At 43.3% G+C, this 21,447-nt stretch overlaps 2 protein-coding genes across 4 annotated transcripts in view; one reads left to right on the forward strand and one right to left on the reverse strand.

Moving 5' to 3' along the window:
• Positions 1 to 1,466: 1,466 nt before the first annotated feature.
• On the forward strand, positions 1,467 to 5,984 carry LOC110486862 (NADPH oxidase organizer 1). 2 transcript variants are annotated; one of them, XM_036941603.1, is made up of 8 exons: positions 1,467 to 1,619; positions 1,858 to 1,938; positions 2,034 to 2,129; positions 2,242 to 2,425; positions 2,601 to 2,788; positions 2,976 to 3,086; positions 3,353 to 3,470; positions 4,691 to 5,984. In XM_036941603.1, the coding sequence occupies exons 3-8, from the start codon at positions 2,063 to 2,065 to the stop codon at positions 5,439 to 5,441; spliced, it is 1,419 nt and encodes a 472-aa protein (XP_036797498.1). In that variant the 5' UTR covers positions 1,467 to 1,619; positions 1,858 to 1,938; positions 2,034 to 2,062; the 3' UTR covers positions 5,442 to 5,984. The 2 variants fall into 2 exon arrangements, with proteins under 2 accessions (XP_036797498.1, XP_021414364.2); XM_021558689.2 differs by having other exon boundaries at positions 2,057 to 2,129.
• A 1,003-nt stretch (positions 5,985 to 6,987) lies between these two features.
• Positions 6,988 to 21,447, reverse strand: part of LOC110486894 (transducin beta-like protein 3) — a 31,069-nt gene continuing 16,609 nt past the window's right edge. The window contains exons 17-24 of one of the 2 annotated variants that reach the window (XR_005035612.1): positions 21,081 to 21,237; positions 17,275 to 17,333; positions 14,926 to 15,029; positions 13,221 to 13,292; positions 10,710 to 10,868; positions 9,129 to 9,222; positions 7,259 to 7,955; positions 6,988 to 7,210 (exon numbers count right to left, since the gene is read on the reverse strand). Coding sequence is in view for 1 of the 2 variants with exons in the window: in XM_036941604.1 (XP_036797499.1) it covers positions 7,550 to 7,955; positions 9,129 to 9,222; positions 10,710 to 10,868; positions 13,221 to 13,292; positions 14,926 to 15,029; positions 17,275 to 17,333; positions 21,081 to 21,237 (1,051 nt within the window). In the remaining variant the exon portion in view is untranslated. Of the gene's footprint in view, positions 7,956 to 9,128; positions 9,223 to 10,709; positions 10,869 to 13,220; positions 13,293 to 14,925; positions 15,030 to 17,274; positions 17,334 to 21,080; positions 21,238 to 21,447 lie in introns of both variants that reach the window. The other variant, XM_036941604.1, reaches the window with a different exon arrangement.

Consider the following 21,447-nt stretch of genomic DNA (forward strand, 5'->3'; position numbering starts at 1 on the left):
GCACTGCAGCGTTCCAGGGGAAATGAATGTACCTCTGGTGTGCCAAATTGCAAAGATAGTGTCGTGTGATCGAGGCATTAGAGCATTGGGCAAGTAACCGAAAGTTGCTAGTTTGAGTTGCTAAGCCAAATAGGTGAAAAATCTATCAATCTGTCCTTGAGCAAAGCACGTAACCCTAATTGCTCCAGTGTTGCCGTCAATAATGGCTGATCCCTGGCTGTGACCCCATTCTCTGTAGGATATGCAAAAAAGCATTTCCATTTCACACCGGGTTAATAAGGAATGGGCACAACATGAATCAATGTAATCCCTGGGATATGAGTCCAAAGGTTGACCCAGCATGGGCAGGGAAGAAATGAGGTTCCAAAAACAGGCAGTTAAAGGCAGAACTGTTTTTCTGCTGTGCTTATTTTATATGGCTGTTGTAGCTGTTTCACTGAATAGAGAAGAGGTGGGCCTGTCTACTGTAGTAAAACGACTACTACTTTATCACAAGTAATAAAATGACATGTCATCAAAGCTCAGTAAAAGCAATAAATGCAATATCTCCAGAGAGATGCTGAGTGTGCCTGCAGGCTGCAGGTAGGCATATGTGTTGCAACCAATGTTCCCTAAAAAAATGTCAAATTTCAGGTCTGCTGAGTGCAAACTTCAACACTGTGAAAATGCAGCTGTACCCGCTTTAAGATCAGTTTTAACAATGGCCAAGTTACTATGGCTATTTGATCATAATGTAGGCCTTCTAGATTGGCCTACCATCAAAAACAATGGAGAAAATGCCTCCCATAACATTTTGACATGGAAATAGCTGTTCTATCATTCAGCCTACAGTAACAGACAATGTGTGTTGTTCAATGTAGGCCTACATTCTGAGACTTTTGAAAAAAACATGCAGGGCTTGACATTAACCTGTTTATCCATTTGTCCTTCAGACAAGGTGACTGTTGTTATTGTTGTTTGATGCAAGAAACCACTTTACAAAATAAAATGCATTATTATACCCATACCATTGTTACAGAAAATCAGACAAATTACCTGGCTATCAGCGGAGCCTTGTCTGGCAGCAAAACAGATAATTTAGCCTCATTTACTGCCTTAAAAAAACATAGCTGATATGGCTGACTTACTTAAACAAATGTGGTTTCTACTGACAATTGAGATGTACAAACTATGGCATTGAGATGTACAAACTATGGCATAAGGGGTACAAACTATGGCATAAGGGGATGACGAGCGGATAAGAGGCAATCCGTAATTTTGATTAAGACTTTAATCGAAACAGGGTCTTCCCCGCCTGCCCTGAATGATGGTTCGCCACTGAAATTATGATACACTGGTTGCAACAGTGTAGTTCCCACACTTGCGCCACTACAGCGGGAGCTGCTCACGTGACGCAAATATTGTCCTCCTATTTGTTTGCTTACGTGCCTCTACTGCCACACCTTCTTACTCGGAGAGATATATTAATCTGTTGGCCATTTGAGCTCCAGTCAGTTAGTTAGGAATACACATCTCCATAGGACTTTACGCATCTAGGCTTTTTAATGACTAACATGGAGGAGCAACGGTATCCGGTTAATATCCGACTGATTGGAGTAATGCACAAGGAGAAAAGCAAAGTATGGATACTTGATGCATGTAATACTACTGCTGCTGTTATGGGATATTTCTCCAGATTTCTGCATGAGATGTTCAACTATTGTTTATGCCTGTTAATTAATCATTTCCCGAAAATTGTTGATTCTTTTTTGCTGTATTTTGTGAGTGCAATTAACTAAAACCTTTATTTTTGAATTTGACAGCAATGATTTATACCAAAGATTTAATTGATATTTATAACTTATTTCAAATGTCCAGATGTACATGACATCGGTGCTTTGGTCAGATCAGAATGACATCATTGTTTACAGAACCTTCAAGGACTTCAAGACACTTAATGTAAGTTACATCATCAACTACAATTCAAATTGTCTGATCTAATGTAGGCTACATAAATGCAAAATATAATATGGAGCCATGCTTTTCTTACTTAGGCCAAACTTTTTATCCAAAACAGGAACAAATGAAGAAGAAATTCCCACCTGCGAACCCACTTAAAAAATCGGACAGAATTATTCCTAGATTTCGAGGTAGGCCTATGTTTTACTTTTAATATCACGTTGCCGGTTGATGTCTATCATTTGTATCCTTTATATAACTAATAAGTCATTAATTAGTAATCGTCGTATATTCCTTCGTCAGACTGGAGGATGAAGATTAACACAAAGAATAATGGTCCAAGCAAGTCGGTGGTCCAGCTCAAGTTTTTGGAGAAATACTGCAGCGAGCTCCTCAGCTGTGACCCGCGCGTCTCACAATGTCCTGAACTCATCCGGTACTTCCACCCCAAGGACCAAGATCTACAGCCAGAGTTTGCCAAGAATAGGTAGATTATAGTGAGAATTATGCACATTGCTTAGGGAATACCACTGTGTCCTGAGTATTACGCGCAGTATTACGCACAAGTGGATCAACTTCAAATCCAGTGTCCCGTTATGTTTTGGTGATTTAATTCAGTACAATAAATAGTCATACATTTACAATGTGACTTCCTTCCTCAGTATCATGATCATGCCTTCAGAGGATTCCGCTGGACATGACAAGAGTGTCAACATTGGAAACGTTACGCAGCCGTTCGTAACAGAGGCATACCGGTGCATGGCACCTTATGAGACCAAAGACACCAAGAACCGGCCGTTCAAAGTGGCCGTGGACGAAAACTTGGACGTGCTCATCAAAGACAAAGCAGGTGAGAGAACGTCTGCTGTGATTTGCCTTCCATAAAGTATAATGAACATGTATTTTCCTTTGTAATGAACATGTAAAATCGCATCACTTTTAATCACGAATGTATTGATTCTGTGACATGTAATGGGTTTGAGAGAGCTGATCATAAATGTCCATCACCAGTCTAACCCCTCTTCCTCTGCTCCCAGGCTGGTGGCTGGTGGAGAATGAGGACAAGCGTATGGCCTGGTTCCCTGCTCCATACCTGGAGAAGGTAGAGGGGAATGAGGATGACGATAGTGACGAGTCCTATGGAGAAAGTAAGAGACCATCATCTCTTATCCCTGACACATATGTATTTATGTTTTCTATAGCCTGGGAAGGGATCATCAGGGGATCATCTGCAAAAATGTTCACATCAACAAATCTATAAAACATTCACCTATAGCTGATGCACCAGCGTCGAGACATATACACTGCAAATACTGTACTGTGCATGTACTGCAAGGTGTGGACCCCCACTGACAGTATATTGCCATATATTGATGTTGCACCCATCCTAACATTCTGAATCGCCCACAAATAGGTGTGCTGTACAGTGCTGTCAGAAGCTACAAAGCCACAAATAGAGACGAGGTGTCTATGGACATTGGCTCAGTGGTGGAAGTCCTGCAGAAGTCTGACAATGGCTGGTGGCTGATCAGGTATGTTACTGAACAACACCTGTCTGACTAAACAGGAAGAATACAGTAGCTATAGCTGTAAAAGAGAAGCATGACTTCCAGACTGTCGGAACCATGGAATCAAAATTATTAGAACTCATACTAATTCTATGGTCAGATGACAGCAAATGCATTGAGAGAATGGAAATTGAATTGGAATTGAAAGTCATGGTGCAGACAGACATGCAGAGTATCATCGCCCGTCCATCAGATATCATGCGGAAACAACAACGCTGTAATTATCTCACTACATTACAAGTTATCATTAGTTGATTCTGAAGAACCCAATACCAGAGATAGCTGAGCCATTGTCTGCTCAATGCTCTTTTGAGACAACCTCTCAGCGTGTTCTGCCCCTATCATTAGAAAACAGTTGGTAGCTTCCCCTTGGAAGTTGACGTGACTGAATTACTTAGCTGTTATCTTTTCACTGAATCAAATCCAAAGATTCTCTTGACAATGGCCGTGTCCAAATACTCCAAAATATTATTCGATAATTGGCTTTAACGTTCCGAACCCTCATTGATTTGAATAGTATCAGAGATTTTTTTTTAAAATCTTGTATTCTTTTGAACTTCACAACATGAATTGGGGTATTTAGAGTACTATATAGGTAGAGAACATTGAACAGAACAAGGACATGTCAATAACCTCATTTTGACAAAAATGCAGATATAACCTCCCAGACGTCAGTTCAACATCTAGTTTTGATTTACATTTGGTTGATTTGTCATCTAATGTGAATTCACCAAAAAATGGTTAAACGTTGGGTGAAAAAAATGCTAAATTCCCTTATGTTGACTTTTTTCAAATCCAATCAGTTTCCCATGTTGATTGAACATCATCACATGGAATTACGTGGAAGCAACACTGATTCAATCAGTTTTTGCCCAGTGGGTTATAATCTCAAATTCTCAATTTGTTTCTTACTGCATACCTTTTTACTAAACAGTACGTTCAAAATAGTATGTAGTAAGATTAGTACACAGTATGCAGTTTAAGTAAGTAGTAGCCAAGCCAGATTTCGGACACGGCCATTGACTTGTCAATTTAAGTGAAAGCTAGACAGACAAAGGCCACAGACTTGTCGTCTATCATTACCTAGGATAACATATTGTACCAAGGCTTTGACAACATTGTGATTTCTGATATGAAATCCAAACTCATGTCAGTTTCCAATTTCTTCTTTCTCCTCTTGACAGATACAACGGCAAGAGCGGCTTCGTACCTGCCATGTACCTGCAGCCCTACAACAACCCCCGTGTCCGCCTGGCGGCTCTCAACCTGGCCCAGCTACAGGTCCACAGCTCCAGCTCTGACCACACGCTGGCCGGACACTCCCACGAGCGCAGCCATTCCCAAGGCAACATCCTGCAGCCGCCCAGCTCCCAACCTTCCACACCAAATCAGCTCAAGCCTACCGACAAGCTCAAGTCTCATTCTTTTAATGTTCTAACTGTGCCTCGGCTTAGCCCTTCACCTGTGATGGTCACCACCCCCGCCCCGGCATACCCTAGCAAGGGCACTCCAATGCCTACTATCATGGTGGAGGTGGATGGGGAGATGGATAGACGCAAGCGCAGCCTCGCCGGCAGCATGGGAAGCGAGGGCAGCATGGGAAGCGAGGGCAGTGACTTCAGCGACGACCTCAGTTCGTCATCCTGCAGCTCGTCCCTCAACCTGAGCCGCGCCGACATGGACGAGCGTCTCCGGCGCGCCCGCACACCGCCGCCCATGGTGGCCGACCGTCTCAACCCCGACAGCGGCGTGTTGGAGGGGAGGATGGTCCACGGAAGATCTGACCCAAACATGTTCAAGATGGCCCCAACCACCCCCAAGGTGCCCCCCAGGCCCAGGGTGCAGGAGATCCTGACACGCTGCACTACAGTCACGCGCAAGAACGCCTCCAAAGCCAAGCTGTCGCCAGCGCCTGCTGTGATACTGAGCCGCTAAATTGGAGCAGTGTTGACCCAAAATGGTGGTGGGTCCACTGATCCCACTGATGAGTCATGGGTAGCCAGTTCCTCCTTAGCCTTTTAAAACCGAGGGTGAAGACTGGGTTGTGGCCAGGACATGTGGTGTGGTGTCTTGATGGATTCCAGGAAGAATCTAAAGGCTTTAGCACAGAAAGTCACTGTACTAGAAGCCGGACTGTGGGACTTATCCGTTATGAAGTTACCTGAACATGATTACACTGTGTTTTAAAGTGTTTAACTGCCTTGGGGCTGGTCATGTAACCATGAGTTGTGATATGGGAGGAAGAATCATACGTTACTGTAATACTCTGAGTCACATATTGAGTCTTTATTTTTTTAATGTGGAAGTTTACTTCTTGCTCTGTTCGTCAGGCCTACTTCCATGCACCTGGAGATGGATACTGATAGCTGCATTGTAAACATTATTTTAATGCTGTCTATTAATTCAGGATTTATTTTGTGGATGAACAAATATTACGGTTAGGGGTTTACTGTCATTTGTCTACATTCCTGTTTTAATGAATAATTTCTCTTCACTTAATGTGAAGTCAGGTCATATACTGGTATAATTAAAATATACACTTTTGTGAATAAACATTCAGTAGCAATTTAGATAGAAAAAAATAACATTTTCTGTGATTGTCATGAATCTTCTAATAGAATCTTCTGTCTTCTATTAAATCCTAAAATGTGTTTTCATAGTTTCCACTGTATAGTCTTTTAATCTATAGATCTCTATTTTTCCATACTGGAAAACTGTTATTAGCAACTATGGTTGATTCCATATCATATTGTACTGCAAACTGCAACAAATTGTAATACATTATTATACTAAAATAACATCTTGTACTGCAAAAAGCAATAAATTCTAATACTAAAATAACTTGTCCGCCTCTTTGAATGGAGAAAATATCCTGATTTAAACTTAACAGGATGTTGTGTGTGTGGCATGCCGAGTGGTTCCATCTCTTTTCCTCCATAGCAAAGCACCCAATTTCTCTCTCTTGGAGTCACCATTTCTATCCACCGCTAGCTTACTATGAATTGTACTCTCATACTGTTAGAGCTCTGAGTCCACTGGTTTATACTGTTAGAGCTCTTTGAGTCCACTGGTTTATACTGTCAGAGCTCTCCCTGAGTCCCACTGGTTTATACTGTTAGAGCTCTCTGAGTCCACTGGTTTATACTGTTAAGAGCTCTCTGAGTCCACTGGTTTATACTGTCAGAGCTCTCCCTGAGTCCCACTGGTTTATACTGTTAGAGCTCTCCCTGAGTCATACCAGAGATCCCAGACTTTAATCAAATGTGACAGACAGATAACAGGGTGACAATATGCTGGACCAGTCTAATAATGTGGCAAAGGAATGAAGGCTTGACCTTTTCACCCTTTCCTGTGTCGTGGTTTATGCTCCTATGGGAATTTTATGTTAAATAAGTTAAGTCTTCAAACACTCTTTTACATGAACATATTGGTTGATGTTTAAAATGAATACAAACTTGTTAAAAAAAAGGAGCACAATAAATACAAGGCATACATTTTATTCCAGATGCATTTGTAATCATGACAAACAAAATGTGTTGTTTATGTGGAAGAGCAGGACTGCACAACAACATACAAATATAAAAATTCACAAGCACTGGTTTCTGTTGAAGAATGGGGAAGAAGTTACAGGTAGAGCCTCGACAATTTCTGACCTCTAGTAGCAGGCTTCCACTAGGTACCAGTAGCAGGCTTCCACTAGGTACCAGTAGCAGGCTTCCACTAGGTACCAGTAGCAGGCTTCCACTAGGTACCATTAGCAGGCTTCCAATAGCACCCAGAGTTTTTCCCGATGAGCTAACATGGTCAAGAAAAACTTGTGGCACTATTTATGAAAAATTACACGGTTTTCCAAAATGGCTGCCAGCCAGGCCTATCAACCTCAAAACCAGTTTATTATAAAAGGTCGTTCAGGACCTGCTTCTCTGTCCGTCAGTGTCTATAAAGCCACACTGTTGCTCCAGGCAGTGGTCCATGCTGAAGGAGACTCCCGCGGGTTCACACTCATGGAATCCTTAGTGGGCTTGATGTCAGACAGTCTGCCATCAGCTGATGATTGCCTGGAGGGGTGGAAGGGACGCTGCAGACAGGAGGATCTCAGCCTCTGTTTGGTCTCCTCGGTCCTTCTCTCTTGAACTCTCCTCACTGCCAGAGTGATGGTTGCCATTTTTTTTCCCGTTCTGTCCATTTTCTTCCCTTTGTCCCCTGACTGAGGCTTTCCTGGTGATACTGACTTCATCATCATCATCATCATCCTCCATGTTGGCCGGGCAGTTGGTATCTTCCTCGAGACCATCGTCCTCCTCCGCCTCTCCCTCATTCCATCTCTCCTCTCCATCCCTCTGTTCCTTAGTCCCATCTCCACCCTCACCTGGTCGCTTGTCAATCATGAACAGGGGGTGTGGCACCTGAAGAGAGGCGGTGTCCATCTCCTCATCCTGCGAGTCCATACTGTAAAAGGATATGACATCACACATCAGCAACAAACAAAGGAGGTCAAATATCCATATAATTCACGTGTCACACAGACCCATGTTTGCTCTGCCGTATTTCCTGAAGCTGGACTCTAGCTGGATTCTTATTGGGTCTTAAGACCATGTTGAAGAATTAGGCTCTGCTGCATACTTCCTATCACATCATACATTAGGGTACTGCAGAAGACATCTTTATGCTTGACCCATGACAATGACTTAAAATAATAATTCTTCAAACCTGACCTACAGCCTCATTCTTCCAGATGTTTCAGTGTTGATTTATTGGAATTTACTCTCCATGGTACAGTATGTGATTGTACAGCCTCTGATTGATCTCCTGCTGATTCCAGTACCTGGTTATCGCTGTTAACATTCCTCAATCAGTTTGTTATTCATCATTACAGTGCTGACAAAGCTTATAAACTTTGTCCCAAATGGCACCATATTCCCTATGTAGTGCACTACTTTAGACCAGAGCCCTAGTGAAAAGCAGTGCACTTGTATATAGGCAATAGGGTGCCATTTGTGAAGCAGCCATAGAGAGGGAATGTGGTTTCAGAATGAAGTCTACTACAGTACTTACAGTAAAAACATCAGTTTGGTTACACAGGTATTGGTCTCAAACCACAGATATGTGAAAGTCATCTCTCTTGCCCAGATACATTCCTATGAACGACAACAGCCATTGTTCTAGACTCAGATTAGATCTAGAGCAACCTTCGCGTGGCATACTGTCAACGCTGATAGGTCGGATGACTGCGTCTTGCTACGAAGTTACTTAGAAGGCTACAAGGAAACATGAAATCAAACAATTGAACATGTCTTTCACTTCAGAGAAGCGAATCCTAACAATTGCTTAAGTCGAATTTCCACTTCAGTCAAAGCAATGATATTGATGGAAGACTAAGTGAAACACACTTAAGTGTATGTTAGAATCTGTTTTAGGGCGAATCCTGTCATCGCTATCAATCCCTATTAAAAGAAACTCGAAACAATGAAATGTATGTGTTTTTTATTCTGAATCTTTCTAAAAGCAATGTATTTGAAAAAACATTTGAAAGTCATTAGGCAAGGCTGTGTAGTGTTAGTATAAGCCCTGGATTGTGATTGGTGGGTGTTGTGTTTAAGGCCCTCCCCTGGTCACCCTCACCTGGCTGGAGCTCCTGTCACTCTCATCTTCTGCCACATGTAGTCCAGGAACATGGAGGCTTGCAGCAGACGGCCTATCCTTTGCATGTGCCTCTCTGCGGGGACAAAGTGTCAAATCAAACAAGGGAACTGTATCAACAAACACGTAAAGATGCGCACACACAATCAGCAGACACCATCACACACACAATCAGCAGACACCATCACTAACACACAATCAGCAGACACCATCACTAACACACAATCAGCAGACACCAACACACACACAATCAGCAGAAACCAACACACACACAATCAGCAGACACCATCACACACACAATCAGCAGACACCATCACACAATCAGCAGACACCAACACTAACACACAATCAGCAGACACCATCACACACACAATCAGCAGACACCATCACACACACAATCAGCAGACACCATCACACACACAATCAGCAGACACCATCACACACACAATCAGCAGACACCATCACACACACAATCAGCAGACACCATCACACACACAATCAGCAGACACCAACACACACACAATCAGCAGACACCATCACACACACAATCAGCAGACACCATCACACACACAATCAGCAGACACCATCACACACACAATCAGCAGACTCCAACACACACACAATCAGCAGACACCAACACACACAATCAGCAGACACCAACACACACAATCAGCAGACACCATCACACACACAATCAGCAGACACCAACACACAATCAGCAAACACCAACACACAATCAGCAGAAACCAACACACACACAATCAGCAGACACCATCACTAACACACAATCAACAGACACCATCACTAACACACAATCAGCAGACACCATCACTAACACACAATCAGCAGACACCATCACTAACACACACAATTAGCGGACACCATCATTAACATACACAATCAGCAGACACCATCACTAACACACAATCAGCAGAGACCATCACTAACACACACAATCAGCAGACACCATCACTAACACACACGATCAGCAGACACCATCACACACAATCAGCAGACACCATCACACACACAATCAGCAGACACCAACACACACAATCAGCAGACACCATCACACACACAATCAGCAGAAACCAACACACACACAATCAGCAGACACCATCACTAACACACAATCAACAGACACCATCACTAACACACAATCAGCAGACACCATCACTAACACACACAATCAGCAGACACCATCACTAACACACACAATCAGCGGACACCATCATTAACACACACAATCAGCAGACACCATCACTAACACACAATCAGCAGACACCATCACTAACACACAATCTGCAGACACCATCACTAACACACACAATCAGCAGACACCATCACTAACACACACGATCAGCAGACACCATCACTAACACACAATCAGCAGACACCATCCCTAACACACACAATCAGCGGACACTTTCTCTGGCATCAGTGGTTTGATTCCTTCACTATTATTCAGAAATTAAAACATCATACATCATCTGCACAGAGGTAGTTGTCACGTCTGGCGTGAGTCTATACATCAATGTGACTAACACACACACCCCACCTCACCAGTGTAAGGTATGAGTCCCTCCAGGTGTGCACGTGCTCCTTGGTACTGGAGCAGCTCTTCAGGGGAGAGGTGTGTGAGCATCACCTGGATCACAGCCTGGGCGTCCAGACAGCTCCGGGCATTGGTGTTCCACACAGCACAGTAGCGCAGCATAGACTCTGGGGGGGAGGGGGAGTAGAGAGAGTCAAGGTTAGGATTACACGGACCATTACCATACCCGTGACTTTATCACGGGCCATTACCATACACAGACCTTTATCACGGGCCATTACCATACACAGACCTTTATCACGGGCCATTACCATACACAGACCTTTATCACGGGCCATTACCAAACACAGACCTTTATCACGGGCCATTACCAAACACAGACCTTTATCACGGACCATTACCAAACACAGACCTTTATCACGGGCCATTACCATACACGGACCGTTACCATACACAGACCTTTATCAGGGGCCATTACCATACACAGACCTTTATCACGGGCCATTACCATACACAGACCTTTATCACGGGCCATTACCATACACGGACCTTTATCACGGGCCATTGCCATACACAGAGCTGTATCACGGGCCATTACCAAACACAGACCTTTATCACGGGCCATTACCATACACAGAGCTTTATCACGGGCCGTTACCATACACAGACCTTTATCACGGGCCATTACCATACACAGACCTTTATCACGGGCCATTACCATACACAGACCTTTATCACGGGCCATTACCATACACAGACCATTACCAAACACAGACCTTTATCACGGGCCATTACCATACACAGACCTTTATCACGGGCCATTACCATACACAGACCTTTATCACGGGCCATTACCATACACAGACCTTTATCACGGGCCATTACCATACACGGACCTTTATCACGGGCCATTGCCATACACAGAGCTGTATCACGGGCCATTACCAAACACAGACCTTTATCACGGGCCATTACCATACACAGAGCTTTATCACGGGCCGTTACCATACACAGACCTTTATCACGGGCCATTACCATACACAGACCTTTATCACGGGCCATTACCATACACAGACCTTTATCACGGGCCATTACCATACACAGACCTTTATCACGGGCCATTACCATACACAGACCATTACCAAACACAGACCTTTATCACGGGCCATTACCATACACAGAGCTGTATCACGGGCCATTACCATACACAGACCTTTATCACGGGCCATTACCATACACAGACCTTTATCAGGGGCCATTACCATACACAGACGTTTATCACGGGCCATTACCATACACAGACCTTTATCACGGGCCATTACCATACACAGACCTTTATCACGGGCCATTACCATACACAGACCTTTATCACGGGCCATTACCAAACACAGACCTTTATCACGGACCATTACCATACACAGACCTTTATCACGGGCCATTACCATACACGGACCATTACCAAACACAGACCTTTATCACGGGCCATTACCATACACAGACCTTTATCACGGGCCATTACCATACACAGACCTTTATCACGGGCCATTACCATACACGGACCATTACCAAACACAGACCTTTATCACGGGCCATTACCATACACGGACCATTACCAAACACAGACCTTTATCACGGGCCATTACCATACACAGACCTTTATCACAGGCCATTACCAAACACAGACCTTTATCACGGGCCATTACCATACACAGACCTTTATCACGGGCCATTGCCATACACAGAGCTGTATCACGGGCCATTACCATACACAGACCTTTATCACGGACCATTACCAAACACAGACCTTTATCACGGGCCATTACCATACACAGACCTTTATCACGGGCTATTGCCATACACAGAGCTGTATCACGGGCCATTACCATACACAGACCTTTATCACGGACCATTACCAAACACAGACCTTTATCACGGACCATTACCATACACAGACCTTTATCACGGACCATTACCATACACAGACCTTTATCACGGACCATTACCATACACAGACCTTTATCACAGGCCATTACCAAACACAGACCTTTATCACGGACCATTACCATACACAGACCTTTATCACGGACCATTACCATACACAGACCTTTATCACGGACCATTACCATACACAGACCTTTATCACAGGCCATTACCAAACACAGACCTTTATCACGGGCCATTACCATACACAGACCTTTATCACGGACCATTACCATACACAGACCTTTATCAGGGGCCATTACCATACACAGACCTTTATCACGGACCATTACCATACACAGACCTTTATCACAGGCCATTACCATACACAGACCTTTATCACGGGCCATTACCATACACAGAGCTTTATCACGGGCCATTACCATACACGGAGCTTTATCACGGGCCGTTATCATTTGGCTCCATCACTATATTGGATACCCACCAAGCACAAAACGTTTTCAGAATGTTCTGCAACGTAGTAAAAACAGTGTTTTTTTTGGACCAGCTTAGTATATCCCAATCCTTTCTGACCTCACCTTTCTGGTCCTGACGCAGCTTCAGCACAGTCTTCTCCAGCTGCTTAGCACCATCTTCCCCCTGGCGGATCGCTAGAGGCCACACAGGAAAGTCACGAGGTCACAGACAGTACACACAGAGTAACCCACATCAGATATAGAAGCCTATGATCCTGGCACACATAACCTAAGTTCAATGGCCAGTCTATTAAAGACTTACATAACTGCAACTTTCCCTACAAACTGCATTACTTTTGACCAGAGGTCTATGGTGAGCAAAAGTAGTGCACTAGATAGTAAATAGGGTTCTATTTGGGATGCAGCCTTGTACGCATCATCATGACCTAAGTGACCCATCCTGTCTACAACCCCATTCTAGACCCTCTAGTGTCAGTATGACGGTCCATTGTTATGCCAATACAATGACCTCTGACCAATCCTTCACGGTCAAACATGGAACCCTAGTCACTCCCATACAGTTATTTTAATGGATTTTAACACTAGAAGTGCCGAGGCAGTCATTTTAACTACATATGAATTTAAAGTGTGTATATACATATGCCATTTTTAAAGCCATTACCCTTCAGTTCTTGACTTGTCCTAAATAAGTATTTTTAACACACGTATGTTATATGTTGTTAGAGTTTCAATATGTTAAACAGAATGTGTTCGAAGTAGTTATAAGAGGACATGTTGTTTTGGAGCTGCACTAGTGTGTTGACTATATACACATGATGTTCCCAACACCAAAATGCCTAAACACTGAGTACGTGAACACTCCTGTGTTTATAAACTGTACCTTCATTTAGCTCAGAACCTGATCTCTCTCAGGCCATGTTCAATAGGCACGAGACGGAAGGAAACGGTCCGAAATCGGAACTTGTAAAATGAGAAATATAATTATTGTTGTGCAACGTTTTGCCCTAATGAACACCACCCAGTCTCTCTCATCCATGATCAATACAAGGAATGTCTAAAACAAGTATATCTTCTTTGTTTCGATAAACAAACACTAAAGTGTACCTATGCACAACTATATATGTTTTGGCTCAGAAGAAGGTAGGGAACATAAAGGCCTGGAATGTGGGCAGAGTGATTTGCTCCATTTAGTCTATTTGCCTCGAAGGCCTTGGTGTCAGACTGTCAGTGGACCTGTCTGTATGCAGGTCACGTCATCCATTAACTTAATGACAGAGAGGTTTAGAGAGTCTGAACTGGTTACTGAGTAATGTTTTTATTTTTTATTTAACCTCTATTTAATTTATTCTAGGCAAGTCAGTTAAGAACAAATTCTTATTTTCAATGGCGGCCTAGGAACGGTGGGTTAGGGGCAGAACGACAGATTTGTACCTTGTCAGCTCGGGGGTTTGAACTTGCAACCTTCCGGTTACTAGTCCAAAGCTCTAACCACTAGGCTACCCTCGTTATGTAGAGTTTCTACACTAGTGCCTGGAGGACTGAGGGAGTACTACAGAGGAAACAGTAGGATAATAGGTAGTGACAGGGTGGAAGGTGAGTGACAACATTAGCAATGTGGAATCCAGCAGCTATTTCTGGAGATGTGAGGAAGAATCTGGATGATCAACATGCTGTATGTACAGTGTGGAGAAAACATGTGAGAGACTAGAGACAGAGGGTAGAGAAATGTACCTTTGATGACGTGGAAACGGTGTGTGTGTGGATGTGTAGTAGGATATAGAAGAAGCGAGAGTGGACAGAATTATACCTTTAATGACTTTGAGCACAGTGTGTGGCTGGTCCAGGGAGATGGCCAGGCCCAGAGCCTTCAGGTACTTCTTCTCATGAAGCAGGTTAGACAGCTCCTGTTTCCTGCACAACACAACAACACACCACTACATCTGAAAGTAGAAAAAGAACGGGGCTGCGTTCATTACGCACAAAACAGGACTGGGACAGTGAGGGACCACCTGGATCTGTCCAATAAGAAACGCACATCTTTGTTTCCCACAGCAAAACGTCTTAAAACGTTAACGTGCCCTAATAAACACGACCCAGAAAAGACGCACAAACACACGCATGCAACTCCTATGGTCATTGTCATATTATTTCTCTCTCTGGCATCAGTGGTTTGATTCCTTCACTATTATTCAGAAATTAAAACATCATACATCATCTGCACAGAGGTCAGTCCATAGGAGTTGCTGTCTTCTGCTAAATGTAAAGGAATCAGATGAAGTGGCGGCGTGTATAGTGTATGAGAAACCAGTGGTGGGTGGACAGTCTTATCAATCCCCGTGGTTATCCTTACATATGGTTCCAGACAACAGGTCGTAACTTTTAAAAGGAACACTAACAGGGGGACCAAAGGGAAGACAACATTTCTATGTCTGGACCTCCACCACCGTGTGTGTGTGTGTGAGAGTGAGTGTGAGTGTGAGTGTGAGTGTGTGTGTGTGTGTGAGATTAGAAGTATGTAAATAGGACATGTTATCCACCTGGACTTCTGACCTCTAGTGTGGTTAGGCAGTGGGCAAACATTGGTCTAACAAACCCTTGATCTGTAGATATTTATCAGCTGTTGGAAGAAAGAAAATGGGTCATAGTGGTTAAACTCAGAATACTAACCCCCTCACCAACCATGACCCTAAACTAAACCAATGACCCTAGTTTAACCACTGACCCTAAAGTGAACCACTGATATTAAAATTAACCAATGACCCTAGTTTAACCACTGACCCTAAAGTGAACTGCTGACACTAAAATGAACCACTTACCCTAAACTGACCACTGAAAGTAAACCTAATTCCAGTTCCAAATTGTCCTCATTGAAAAGCATTGAACAATTGGAATTTCAGTGCATTTGCTGAACCACCTACATTTAAAACCTATATGCCCTGTATGTCCCAATAAAAAATCAAACCCTGAACCTTTGTCTGTCAGCACAATGCTCCAACCAACTGAACCATCTGTACTAAAGGTTGTTTTAATGCCCAGTTGATATCTGTATTGAAGGTGAAGGATGTTTTAATGCCCAGTTGATATCTGTATCGAAGGTGAAGGATGTTTTAATGCCCAGTTGATATCTGTACTAAATGATGTTTTAATGCCCAGTTGATATCTGTATTGAAGGTGAAGGATGTTTTAATGCCCAGTTGATATCTGTATCGAAGGTGAAGGATGTTTTAATGCCCAGTTGATATCTGTACTAAAGGATGTTTTAATGCCCAGTTGATATCTGTATCGAAGGTGAAGGATGTTTTAATGCCCAGTTGATATCTGTATCGAAGGTGAAGGATGTTTTAATGCCCAGTTGATATCTGTACTAAATGATGTTTTAATGCCCAGTTGATATCTGTACTAAAGGATGTTTTAATGCCCAGTTGATATCTGTACTAAAGGATGTTTTAATGCCCAGTTGATATCTGTACTAAAGGATGTTTTAATGCCCAGTTGATATCTGTACTAAAGGATGTTTTAATGCCCAGTTGATATCTGTATTGAAGGTGAAGGATGTTTTAATGCCCAGTTGATATCTGTATTGAAGGCGAAGGATGTTTTAATGCCCAGTTGATATCTGTATTGAAGGTGAAGGATGTTTTAATGCCCAGTTGATATCTGTATCGAAGGTGAAGGATGTTTTAATGCCCAGTTGATATCTGTATCGAAGGTGAAGGATGTTTTAATGCCCAGTTGATATCTGTATTGAAGGTGAAGGATGTTTTAATGCCCAGTTGATATCTGTATCAAAGGTGAAGGATGTTTTAATGCCCAGTTGATATCTGTATTGAAGGTGAAGGATGTTTTAATGCCCAGTTGATATCTGTATTGAAGGTGAAGGATGTTTTAATGCCCAGTTGATATCTGTATTGAAGGTGAAGGATGTTTTAATGCCCAGTTGATATCTGTATCGAAGGTGAAGGATGTTTTAATGCCCAGTTGATATCTGTATCAAAGGTGAAGGATGTTTTAATGCCCAGTTGATATCTGTATCAAAGGTGAAGGATGTTTTAATGCCCAGTTGATATCTGTATCAAAGGATGTTTAATGCCCAGTTGATATCTGTATCAAAGGATGTTTAATGCCCAGTTGATATCTGTATCGAAGGTGAACTCACTTGAGTATCTGGTCTTCCTGCTTCGCCTGCTCCTCTGCCTGCTCCACCTCGGTCACATCCTACAGGGGAAAGGCACACACAATACATTTATCATCTCACTCATTCAATTTATACAACAACATAACTGTCTGGCTAAGTAACAGTTCTAGATTTGCCCTACAAATATACCCCCAGTTTTAAAGACATATAGCATCTAGTTTAAAACTTAACCTGAATCACTAGAAGACCTAGGATGGGTGTGACAATAGTTGGAATAGTTAGAGTACCAAGACACTCACTAAGCAATTTACATTAACTCAGTATTCACACCTTTCATTAATCCTTTTCATAAAGATCTGAAACGCAATGGATATCACGGCCAAGTTCAAATTCCATTCTGGTGTCATTTCTGAATCGTTCTTGGCATGAAGTGGCACACGAGGCGTTGCCTGGTTTCATTAGCTTCGAGGAACACTTATGTAACAGGCTGAGTTCCCATCTTTCATAATACAGGCAGGTATGCAGCATACAAGAGGATGGGTGACCATCTCCATGACTAGTATTTACCACTGCATCCTGGCAGATGGAGGTGTTATACAGACCGCATGAAGACCTTTATTTACCACTGCATCCTGGCAGATGGAGGTGTTATATAGACCACATGAAGACCTTTATTTACCACTGCATCCTGGCAGATGGAGGTGTTATATAAACCGCATGAAGACCTTTATTTACCACTGCATCCTGGCAGATGGAGGCGTTATACAGACCGCATGAAGACCTTTATTTACCACTGCATCCTGGCAGATGGAGGCGTTATACAGACCGCATGAAGACCTTTATTTACCACTGCATCCTGGCATATGGAGGTGTTATACAGACCGCATGAAGACCTTTATTTACCACTGCATCCTGGCAGATGGAGGTGTTATATAGACCGCATGAAGACCTTTATTTACCACTGCATCCTGGCAGATGGAGGTGTTATATAGACCACATGAAGACCTTTATTTACCACTGCATCCTGGCAGATGGAGGTGTTATATAGACCGCATGAAGACCTTTATTTACCACTGCATCCTGGCAGATGGATGTGTTATATAGACCGCATGAAGACCTTTATTTACCACTGCATCCTGGCAGATGGAGGTGTTATACAGACCGCATGAAGACCTTTATTTACCACTGCATCCTGGCAGATGGAGGTGTTATATAGACCTTTATTTACCACTGCATCCTGGCAGATGGAGGTGTTATACAGACCGCATGAAGACCTTTATTTACCACTGCATCCTGGCAGATGGAGGTGTTATATAGACCTTTATTTACCACTGCATCCTGGCAGATGGAGGTGTTATATAGACCACATGAAGACCTTTATTTACCACTGCATCCTGGCAGATGGAGGCGTTATACAGACCGCATGAAGACCTTTATTTACCACTGCATCCTGGCAGATGGAGGCGTTATATAGACCGCATGAAGACCTTTATTTACCACTGCATCCTGGCAGATGGAGGCGTTATACAGACCGCATGAAGACCTTTATTTACCACTGCATCCTGGCAGATGGAGGTGTTATACAGACCGCATGAAGACCTTTATTTACCACTGCATCCTGGCAGATGGAGGTGTTATATAGACCACATGAAGACCTTTATTTACCACTGCATCCTGGCAGACATCATCTGCACAGAGATAGCGGTCACGTCTGGAGTTACTATGACAATAGGAGTTGTCTTCTCCTAAACATCAAGGAATCAGATGAAGTGGTGGTAACATACAGCACATGATACAGGACACACTCATTACCACATCAGCTTTTCAGTTGATGTTTCCTTAAGGTACAATTTCTGTAGAATAACCACAGCCATGAGGTCAGCAATGCTTCCAAATCATCATCATGAAACCTGTCACCAATGCCTAGGGGAGTTATACCCGGAAATGACATTCAATTTCTGTAGAATAACCACAGCCATGAGGTCAGCTGGGTGGCAATGCTTCCAAATCATCATCATGAAACCTGTCACCAATGCCTAGGGGAGTTATACCCGGAAATGACATGGTACTCACTGAGGTTAACAGGAAGTAATGCAATGGTATGAGCTCTTTCCATGACATAGACTGAAGTGAAGGTTAGTGTTTGATAAGATTAAAGACTCTCTCAGGGAACCACTTCACTCCCTGCTGGCTTCAATGCTTCCTCTCTCTGTGCATCTCCTCTTCCTCCTTCATTACAGCCTGACTCACCACCGTCTCACTACAAAGAACATTTATTTTGTTATGAGAACTTATAGTAGCCAATCTTTTGATTATAGCTAGGTTCATTTCAGTCAACTACTCCTGCTGGGGGTCAGGCTCTGTTCAACATTAGCTTCTAACTTCATCCTTCTAGCCAGCTAGCTACCTGGCTAATAACCAGAGCCCTTGCGCTACATAGCAGGCTAGACATCTGACTGAAGTATCAGTGACTATTTACCAGTTGTACACTCATTCTCTGAGAGGCAGCGAGGGGTTGTTTGGCAGGTGTCTGTTGACACGGCAGGAGTTGAGGGATGATAAAATAATTTCCACTGTCAGCAGTCTCTCCGCTACGTGCCACTGTAGGTCTGGGCTGAGGTAGTTGATTTCACCTCTCAGCCCATGCTATGTCGTGGGTAGTGTTTCCCGTTGGACAGAGTAGTGAATGAATGCACTGCTAACAAGGCAAATCTGGGGGAGCAGGCGAACATAACGAGCATAATGCATCATTCATGATTCCAGTCGTTCTCCCGATAATGACATTTTTTAAAAAGGTTATCAAACGCTATTTCACAAATGAAAAGGTGCGTAAACAGTGTTTGGATCCCTGGTTGGATCTGGCAAAACCCAGTCAATATCTTGCCAGGCAGGGTTGAATCGACTTTTGCCTGGCATTTTAGCTATGTGACGTTTGGTGGCGTCTAATCAGTCAGCTCTGTACCTGCCTGGCTAAGTGGCAGTGTTCATTTTACCTTTATTTAACTAGGCAAGTCAGTTAAGAACAAATTCTTATTTTCAATGACGGCCTAGGAACAGTGGGTTAACTGCCTTGTTCAGGGGCTAACAGAGTTGAACCATGTCAGCTCGGAGATTCGATCTTGCAACCTTTCGGTTACTGGCCCAGTGTGGGTGTAATGACAGAGCTCACCTGGCAACCAGAGCACGAGACACGTATGGAAATAAAACTCGGTAGTCTGCCTGGAAATTAATTTGCAAGACCAATACATTTTTCCAATATGTCATATTTTCAAGGTATTCCAGTACTTCAATTTCAGAGTGCCAAATTCATGTACTTTAAGCACCTTGTGTGAACCTTGTCGGACTCAGCCAGGACACAGGAAATGGAGCTGGCAATGCTCCTATCACAGGTTTTTATAGGGGCAATACAGCTGGTTATCTACTAATTTACAGGTTAGAGTCTGACTAATAGCATTTCTAGTAATTATATTTCTATGGTGTCGGTATAGGCAGATACGTCTCATTCTAAGGCCTTGTCCCTCATGGATCTACCCCAGGCAGATACGTCTCATTCTAAGGCCTTGTCCCTCATGGATCTACCCCAGGCAGATACGTCTCATTCTAAGGCCTTGTCCCTCATGGATCTACCTATCTAGACTTTGAAGCACTTTGTAACAACTGCTGATGAAAAAAGGGCTTTTGAAATAGATTTGACTGACTGACTGGTTGGTTGGTGGATTAATTGACTTACAGTATATGTACTATATTAACCAGGTCATAACGTGGTTTCCAACTGGACGAGCTTTACATGCATTTCTAATTATTCAAACTCAAGGGCCAGTACTAACCGTCCACACAGTGATGTTGGAGTCGGCCGAGGCGGTGACAACACGGTCGTCCTTCCTGGTGGCGTGGAGACCCCACACCTTGTCCTGGTGGGCATCCAGCGTCTTTACACACTCGTTGGTCTTGATGGTCCACAGCTTGACCAGCCCATCTGACCCACTGGAGAAAGAGAGACAGAGAGGAGGGAAGAGAGAGAGAGAGAGAGAGGAGGGAAGAGAGAGAGAGAGAGAGGAGGGAAGAGAGAGAGAGAGAGAGAGAGAGGAGGGAAGAGAGAGAGAGAGGGAAGAGAGAGAGAGAGGAGGGAAGAGAGAGAGAGGGGAGGGAAGAGAGAGAGAGAGGAGGGAAGAGAGAGAGAGAGGAGGGAAGAGA

The sequence above is a fragment of the Oncorhynchus mykiss genome, chromosome 13 (genome assembly GCF_013265735.2).
Source record: "Oncorhynchus mykiss isolate Arlee chromosome 13, USDA_OmykA_1.1, whole genome shotgun sequence".
Taxonomy (NCBI): domain Eukaryota; kingdom Metazoa; phylum Chordata; class Actinopteri; order Salmoniformes; family Salmonidae; genus Oncorhynchus; species Oncorhynchus mykiss.

What these genes read in the sequence shown, in the direction of transcription:
- LOC110486862 (XM_021558689.2), top strand. Translation starts at nt 1,545, where the DNA reads ATGACTAACATGGAGGAGCAACGGTATCCGGTTAATATCCGACTGATT. An exon ending in CCAGAGTTTGCCAAGAATAG is followed by an intron (nt 2,426 to 2,600) that starts GTAGATTATAGT and finishes TTCCTTCCTCAG; the next exon opens with TATCATGATCATGCCTTCAG. An exon ending in GCTCATCAAAGACAAAGCAG is followed by an intron (nt 2,789 to 2,975) that starts GTGAGAGAACGT and finishes CTCTGCTCCCAG; the next exon opens with GCTGGTGGCTGGTGGAGAAT.